The following is an 8574-nucleotide window of genomic DNA, read 5'->3' on the forward strand; positions in this document are numbered from 1 at the left end:
TCCCGAGTGCTGGGATTAAAGGCGTGCGCCACCACTGCCTGGCAGAATCTAAGAATTTTAAGGGCGCCATTCTGTAAGTTTAGGGTAGCATATTCAGCATGGATATGGTGGACAAAGGGATGATGCTTGCCCTAGTGAGGTGTGAGCAGGTCACTGTGGGTAGCATAGGATGGTACAAGACTCTAGCAAGCCACACAGAACAAAATGCAACTTGAAACATACTTTTTTTTTTTTTTTGAGTTTTCCACTTTATGTTTTTGGACCATGGTTGACTGTATCAGAAATCATGGAAAACAAAATTGCAGTTAAGTGGTCTTATTGTATACAACCATTAAAAGCTGAGTGTAGTGACAGTGACTTGTTTCTCTGAGAGTGACAACTGTACATTCCAGTCACTGGGTAGCTTCTATCATTTAGTCTTATAGAACATGCATCCAAGTACTGAGATGGTATGGGAACAATCGGAACTCCAATAACCTTCCTTTAAAAACAAAATGCTTTTTAAAGTGGCAAAGCGCTTGGCCAGCATCTGTGGGGTTCCAGGTTCATAGCAGAAAAAAGGGGGGAAAACCCCCAAACCCCGAACCATTACGTTGAAGATGAATTGACAAAACATTGGAGCTAGGAAGTTGGCTTCGTAGTCAGTATACTTGTTGGGAAAGGATTGCTCAATGATTAAGAACACTGGCTGGGAGTTGGGAGTGGGTGGGTGGGAGAGGGGGTATGGGAGAGGGGGGTTCCAGAGGGGACGGGAAATGGGATACCTTTTGAAATGTAAATACATAAAATATCCAAAAAAAAAAAAAAAAAGACACTGCCTGAACCGGAGTCTCGGTCATCCAGAGCTACTGCTGGTCCCGTGGCTCCCCGCCACCCCGACCCCCACCCCCGTCTCGGGCCGTGTCGCCCTCCCCACCCAATGGAGGCCCAATGTGAGTGAGTAGTCGACATATTTCCTGGCGGTGCCACTGCCCGGGGGGGGGGGGGTGCTGCCCAACGTGACCATCTATCTGTACCTAGGGGAGACAGTTCATTTCCTGCGGGTTCTGCGCTGCCGCTGCCCGGGCGACGTGAGTCTGGAGGTTGGGAGGGCATGGACTTGGCATTCCAAGGAGCCTGGATCGAGTTGGCGAGTTGGCGACTGCCCTGGCCGTCCTGGCCTCGGTCAGCGCCAGAGGAGGGCTGCCAGGGCACTGGCAACCAGGATGCTGAGCCTCTGGGGTGGGGTAGGGGGGAAGGTGTGTGGGGGGGGGTTGTTTCGAGGCTGCAGTCCCCTTCTTACTCACGGCCCCGGGCCTTGCTACCTCTTGGGGAGCAACCACGCTTCCTGACTCCGGAGGTCTTGAGGTCTCCTTGATTGCCGTGGTTCAGTGGTCCACGGCAAAGCTGCCCTTCACCGGAAACATCCACACTCACTTCTGCCTGCCGGGCGTCTGCCTAGTGTACCCCTGACTGCTTCTTGTGAATCCCCTGTTCAGACCTACTAGCGTTTCCCTCGAAACATAGCGTGTCCCCTACAAGCTGCTCAACAACCTCCAGCCCGTAGCTGTTTGGCTGGCTCAGCTCCTGACACTCGGGAACCCTAAGACCCTCTTAGGGCTCCCTGTTTCTAGGCTGCATTTCCCACTGTGGGCAGGGAAGCCCTGTCCTGGTTAAGGGATGAGGGCAGAGCTGTGAAACGGGCCATGTGGCTGAGGCTCAGCTGAGTGTGTCCCCTACGTTCTTGGGGGAGGGGCAGGGTGAAGAGGGCTGGCCTCCCCCCAGCAGGGCGAGGGCTGCAGGAGCTCCCTTGCTTCAATCCTTCACTTTGTTCCAAGTTTACAGAGTATTCTCATTCCCTCTCTCCTCTCCGCCTCTGAAATCCCTTTGCACCCACCTGCAGGGCTGAGATTAGAGGGTGGGAGTGGTGAAGGGGTCCACAACAGTGACAGTGACTCTCCTCTCTCAGGAGTTGGGGACATAGCTAGGTGGCCTCTGTCATGTTTTATGTTGGCAGCCTGAAGCGCTTTTAAGTTCTGTTTTCTTGTTTTGTTCTTGTCTGTTCCTGTAACTTATTTTCTGACTACATCTTCCGGCTGAAGTAAAACTATTAAAAGCTGTATGAGAAGAAGAAGAAGAACAACAACACTGGCTGTTCTTGCAGAGGACCCAAGTTCACCACTGAACATTTCAAATGGATAAAACTGTGGTGGGTATATCTCAATAAAGTGTCCCTTAAAGTCTGCTTCTAAAAGCAGACAGAACAATAAGGAAATAGTTATCCAAAATCTAAGCATGGGGCTGGTGAGATGGCTCAGAGGGTAAGAGCACCCGACTGTTCTTCCAAAGGTCCAGAGTTCAAATCCCAGCAACCACATGGTGGCTAACAACCATCCGTAACGAGATCTGGCGCCCTCTTCTGGAGTGTCTGAGGACAGCTACAGTGTACTTACATATAATAAATAAATCTTTAAAACAAAACAAAACAAAACAAAATCTAAGCATGAGTTGAACTCACAAGACCAATGCAAGCCCAGTGTGGCAGCACACAAACGTTGATGAGGCTGGGTCAAGAGGAGATGGAATTCAAGGCCTGTGATTTCTTTTTTTACTTTATTTAGATGCTGGGAACTGAATCCAGGGCTTTCTGTACCATTTCAGGGAGGAAGACACATTTGAAAATGTTAAATGGAGCTTAGATTTTTTCCCGGGGGGGGGGTTTAGGGGGGCGCAGGGGACACTGATGTCTGGCATTCTACTTGTTAATTGACCTCAGAACTCTCCTCATGTTGACACTCTTTCTCTGATGTTTAAACCCAGTAGATGTTAAGAACAAGGCACAAACTCTAAGACTGATACATTCAACTACATTAAAACATTTAAATCTTATTTATTGAGAGATACTTTAAAAAAGTGAAGACAACACACATGGCAGACATTATTTGTTACTCAGGGAACAGCTACAGAACACTGGAAAAGGCTCCTGCAACAACATATGCAACAAAGTACTCAAAAAGAGGCAATGAGCATCAGCTGCCCCTGGGGAAAGCTGCTTAGATGCAGACAGAGTATCCTCTGTCCCACACCCATCTCGCTGCACTAGGTACCATTGCTTTTGTAAAAACACGTATAGAATAAAAAAAAAAAGAAATTACATGCTCCTGCACACATGATAAAGTACCTGAGGGAGAGCTGACGGAGCACACAATCCTCCCTTCTACCTTAGGACAGAGGAGCAGGCAGTGCATTTCTTGTGTTTGAACAAATTCTAAATCAACCATTTCCAATACGATCTCTCACAACCTTCTGCGGATTCTACTAGGTGAGAAGTATACTCATTAAGCTCTTAATGAGTCTCACTGGGGAAAGTTTTTATTTGTTTTCCCTTTCTAATACGGCAAGGTCTTTGTTTTTATCTTTAGTATTTCATTTTTGTTATACTCTTTATGTGTGAGTGAATTATGAGAAACTGAGTATTAAATAATTATATCCATTTTAGTCTGAATTTTTTTTTTTCTTTTCGAGACAGGGTTTCTCTGTGTAGCTTTGGCTATCCTGGAACTCATTTTGTAGACCAGGGTGGCCTCGAATTCAGAAATCCTCCTGCCTCTGCCTCCCAAGTGCTGGGATTAAAGGCGTGCCACCCAGCTTTTTTTTTTTTTTTTTGAATTATTTTAATCACATTTTGGGGGTTCTTATTTTGTACTCATAGAGAACATCAGCCATTTCATAGACACACTAGCCATATGGGGTGTGTGTCAAGGAGTTGGGGGGGGGGGCAGATTTCATGAAAGCGTCAAGAAGCACAACATACCAAAAAAATCCTCTGTAAGTTCTGACAATCCTAAAGAGGAAAAAAAGAAAAAGAAAATGTACCTTTTTGAGTCAGGACAGGTGAGCAGACCCAGGCCAAACTCATAGGGATTCACAGTGACTCCTAGGGACTGCTGTCGGCTCTTGGTGGTTGTTTTTTAGACAAGATTGTATTTTATAGCCCAGGCTGGCCTTGCATTCATGGCAACCATCACATCTCAGCTTCTCAAGTGCCAGGATTATAAGGAAGTGCCAGCACACTTATCATATTATGGGGTCAGATTATAGTTTCATTTTCTTTTTGTGCTCTTAAAAAATAGTGTCAGTGTGTGTGTCAGTGTGTGTGTGTGTGTGTGTGTGTGTGTGTGTGTGTGTGTGTGTGTCGTGGTCAAACTAGACTCCCTGGAACCGGAGTTACAGTTGTGCCTACCACTGGATGCTGGGAACCAACCCAGGCCCTCTGGAAGAGCAATAAGTGCTGCTAATGATTGAATCGCCTCTTTGTACTTTGTTTTAAGCAGGTTTCGTGTACCCCAGGCTATCCCTGAACTAAAAATATAGCCAAGGATCACACTGGACTATTTTCTGCCTCCACTTCTGTGGTGGTTTGAATACCCTCCACCCAGGATGTGGCACTATGAGGACTCGTGGCTTTATCGGAGTAGGTGTAACACTGTTGGGAGGAAGTGTGTCACCGCCGTAGAGGTGGGCTTGTAAGACTCTCCTCCTGGCCATGTGGGTGACAGTTTGCTCCCGGCTTCCTTTGGATGAAGATGTAGACCTATCAGCTACTTCTGCAGTGCTATGCCCTCCTGGATGCTGCCATGCTTCCTGCTATGATGACAAAAGACTAAATCTCCGAACCTATAAACCAGCCCCAATGAAATGCTGGCCCTTATAAAAGTTGCCTTGGTCATGGTGTCTGTTCATAGCAGTAAAACCCAAACAAAGAAAACTACAGGCAAGTGAGTTAAGTCACTTTAACCCAATTTGATTTCAGAAGGCAATGTCAGACTGGGAAGATGGCTCAGTCACTATAGTACTTGCTTTGCAAGCGTGAGGACTTGAGTTGAGACCGCTAGCAACAATGTAAAAGCTGTATAGGTGATGCCCATCTGTCATCCCAGGGTTGGGGCAGCAGAGGTAGCTGAATCCCAGGAGTTCACTGGCTAATCAGCCCGGACACCTCCTTGAGCTCCAGATTCAGAGACAGACCCTCTCTCAAAAAAGTGAAGTGTGCCACGTAATGGTGGCATAGGCCTTTAATCCCTGCATTCCAATGGCAGAAGCAGGCAGACCTCTTTGTTCAAGACCAGCCTGGTCTACAGAGGGAGTTACAAGACAGCCAGGACTACACAGAGAAACCATGTCTTGAAATCACCACTCTTCCCACCACCCCCAAAAGTGAAGCATGACTGAAGAAGACATCTGGCATCAATCCACCTCTGACCTAAAAACCCACAAAAACACATTATAACATATAACACAAATACAGTTTCAAAGCTTGTCAAAAATTGGAAACCCATTATTTCTTTCATATTCAATTTTCTTCGACAGAAATTCTTTACTTTTTGGGTCAATTAGTTCTTGAGAGAATAGATTGAACTTTGGAATAAAATAATGTTCCAGTTTCTCTGTCCTGAGGCACTCAAGAAAGAATGCTAAAAACTTATCAAAGCAGGAGTTTAGGTTCCTGGGGTCCCACTGACTGTCCTGCGGGTCCTGGGTCCACATGTGAAAGATGGCAGTTTTCACATGGTAGGAACAGAATGCATCCAGCTCTCGAAACTCTTTTTTCAACTGTTCCAAAAGGTATTTCATTAATTTTAAACATTCTTTCCTGTTAAATAAGAAAGAAGATACTCATTTTTACTTACAACTGTCTCTTTTGAGACAGGGTCTCTCTATGTAACCCTGGCTTTCCTGGGACACAAGAGATCCACCTGTCCCTGTTTCCCAAGAACAAGTGCTGGAATTAAAGATGTGCGCCACCTTGTCTGTCTCTTTTTCTTTTTTAAACATACTTTCTTCTTTACTTCCAATTTTTTAAGGCAGTGTCTCATTAGCTCAGGTTGGCCATAAACTCATCATGTAGCAGGGACTGGCCTTTCGCTCCTAACTCTGCTCTACCTCTCAAGTGCTAGGAATAAAGTGTATACTACCATACTTGGATCAGTGTCACTTCCTTTTTTTTTAAAGATTTTTATTATTATTATTATATGTAAGTACACTGTAGCTGTCTTCAGACACCCCAGAAGAGGGCATCAGATCTCATTATGGATAGCTGTGAACTACCATGTGGTTGCTAGGATTTGAACTCAGGATCTTCGGAAGAACAGTCAGTGCTCTTAACCACTGAGCCATCTCTCCAGGCCCCCATTGTCACTTCTTTTTTTTTTTTTTTTTTTTGGTTTTTCGAGACAGGGTTTCTCTGTGTAGTCGTGGCTGTCCTGGGACTCACTCTGTAGCCCAGACTGGCCTCGAACTCAGAAATCCGCCTGCCTCTGCCTCCCAAGTGCTGGGATTAAAGGCGTGCGCCACCACGCCCGGCCTCCATTGTCACTTCTTAATGGTGTACATTCTAGCAAGAAAAATGACCCAGTGTATTTCAAGTGTGGCCAGTCAGTTCCTAATAGCACACTGCTATTCATCCCATAGCAGTCACCACTATCCGGTAAGAGTCATTCTTTGGTCTCTTCGCCTTTTATGACAATACTCAATCAGCCAGGTGTAGTGCGCATGCCTCTAGTCCCATCACTTGGGAGGCTGAGGCTGGAAGATCACAATGAGTTCAAGGTTGATACTGGCTACAGAGTTCAAGACCAGCCTGGACTATAGAGGGAGATCCCAGGAATATATATTCCTCCTCTGCCTTCTCCCCTTCCTCCCTCTTGATCTCTACCCAAAATCATCCACCCCCAAAACACCCTTCTCCCATCCCAGCCCAGGAATAATCATCCCCACACCGAGCTATAGTGCCAAGGAAGCATTAAATGGTATCTGGGTAGCTGGCCATTAAGGACATTACCTGCAGCATTTTACTCCGGAAGATTCACAGCATGTTTTCTCTATCCCGTGATTATTCAAAATGTACTTTTCAGTGTGAGAGAAAGAGAGGCGCCAGGTCTCTCCTTAATTTCAGAAAGAAAAACAGAAAGTTGTCTCACTAAATGCAGCCACATGTAAACAACACGATATATAAGTCTAGATCCTAGACTAAAATATCCTGAAGAAGTTTAAGAAAAAGACAGACCACTGGGCAGTGGTGGCGCACGCCTTTAATCCCAGCACTTGGGAGGCAGAGGTAGGCGGATTTCTGAGTTTGAAGCCAGTCTTGTCTACAAAGTGAGTTCCAGGACAGCCAGGGCTATACAGAGAAACCTTGTCTCGAAAAACCAAAAAAAAAAAAAAAGAAAGAAAGAAAAAAGAAAAAGACAGACCAAAAGCAATGAACGAATAGACAAAGTAATTACTAAAGTAAATATCAGACAGCAACAGTAGGCTTAAATGGGGAAAGACAGAGATCAGAACTTAATATTCTTAGCGAAGATCAGACATAATTTCAAATATATAATATTAGGGATATTGTGTCACATTATTTTTGTTATCTTTGCTTCCCCAATGGTTAAACCGCTCCACAATCTTTCAAGTGGCTTTGCTGTGCACAGATGAGCGACTACACAAGAGGCTTTAAAACAAGCACAAGATCACACAGCTGGTCCAGGGGAAGCCCGGAACTCAGAACCACAGTGGACTGGGTCCAAGGCTTCAGAACCACAATGGACTGGGTCCAAGGCAGCACTGTCTTCACTTACAAAGAAGCAAACGTTAGATGCAGAGACTTGTAGACATATGAAAGTGGAGTCATTATTGTTGCCATGGCTTGGGAGTTATTCTGAGACAGGGTCTCATGTCACCCAGCTTGGCCTGAAACTCACTATGGAGCAGAGATGACCTGAAACCCCCGTTCCTTCTGCCTCTGCCTGCGCCCTTCTCAAGTGAGACTACCACACATTTCTCAGTCTGAGCTAGCCACACTCACGTTGTAGTCTGTTTAGCCTGATGGCTCTCAAAATGCCAGCACCTCACAGGACTGCTCATCTTTTACTGTCTTTGCACACACATGACACTACTGAGCCATTTCCACCCTTCCCGTTAACCTTTACATTTAACAAACCTTGAAAACTATTTCCATCTTTTGCATTCTTGGGTACGAGATAAAACGGCTCTCGTCTTAGATTGGTCCTCACTTTTGTGCCCAGCCAGCCTTGAATAGGTAGTCCTTCTTTGGTACTAATAGGCCAGCTGCCTTTCGACTCCAAAGCCAGAATTATATCCACAGAGATTTCTTCAGGGTTCCTGATAAGAAGTGTTACAGCGGGGCTTCCTGGTTTTTCCTTCTCCACACTGACATCTATATCTGTTTACACACAGTGAAGCAAAGAAAGGGTTGATCCATTTTCTCTGGAAATACGAGAAAGTAACAGAACCATAATTTAAAATCTATACCCTAAGCCCTAATTAACATTAGCTGCAATATAGAACTACACCCCAGGAAACAGTGTTTTACCATGTAACTAAGTTACTATCTGGAGAGCTGTCAAGAGTCTATCTAGAATCTGTGGAAGCACTCCTAAAGACTTTGGGTTTGGGAGGGTGTAGCTGGTCTTTGCTACTTTGTGGGTTCTCCTTTTTCCCATCTTTTATTCCCACATTTCACCCCATATCACTAGGTAGGAGAGAAAGAAGGAGAGAAAGAAGGAGAGGAGAGGGGAGAGGAGA

The 8574-nt window shown here is 45.5% G+C and overlaps 1 protein-coding gene across 1 annotated transcript in view; it reads right to left on the bottom strand.

Moving 5' to 3' along the window:
* Positions 1-4469: 4469 nt before the first annotated feature.
* Positions 4470-8574, bottom strand: part of Cgas (cyclic GMP-AMP synthase) — a 10732-nt gene continuing 6627 nt past the window's right edge. The window contains exons 3-5 of the mRNA XM_021173372.2: positions 7970-8212; positions 6821-6923; positions 4470-5632 (exon numbers count right to left, since the gene is read on the bottom strand). Of these exons, the coding sequence (XP_021029031.1) occupies positions 5290-5632; positions 6821-6923; positions 7970-8212 (689 nt within the window). The 3' untranslated portion in view covers positions 4470-5289. The remainder of the gene's footprint in view (positions 5633-6820; positions 6924-7969; positions 8213-8574) is intronic.

This window comes from Mus caroli, chromosome 9 (genome assembly GCF_900094665.2).
Source record: "Mus caroli chromosome 9, CAROLI_EIJ_v1.1, whole genome shotgun sequence".
In the NCBI taxonomy this organism is placed as follows: Eukaryota; Metazoa; Chordata; class Mammalia; order Rodentia; family Muridae; genus Mus; species Mus caroli.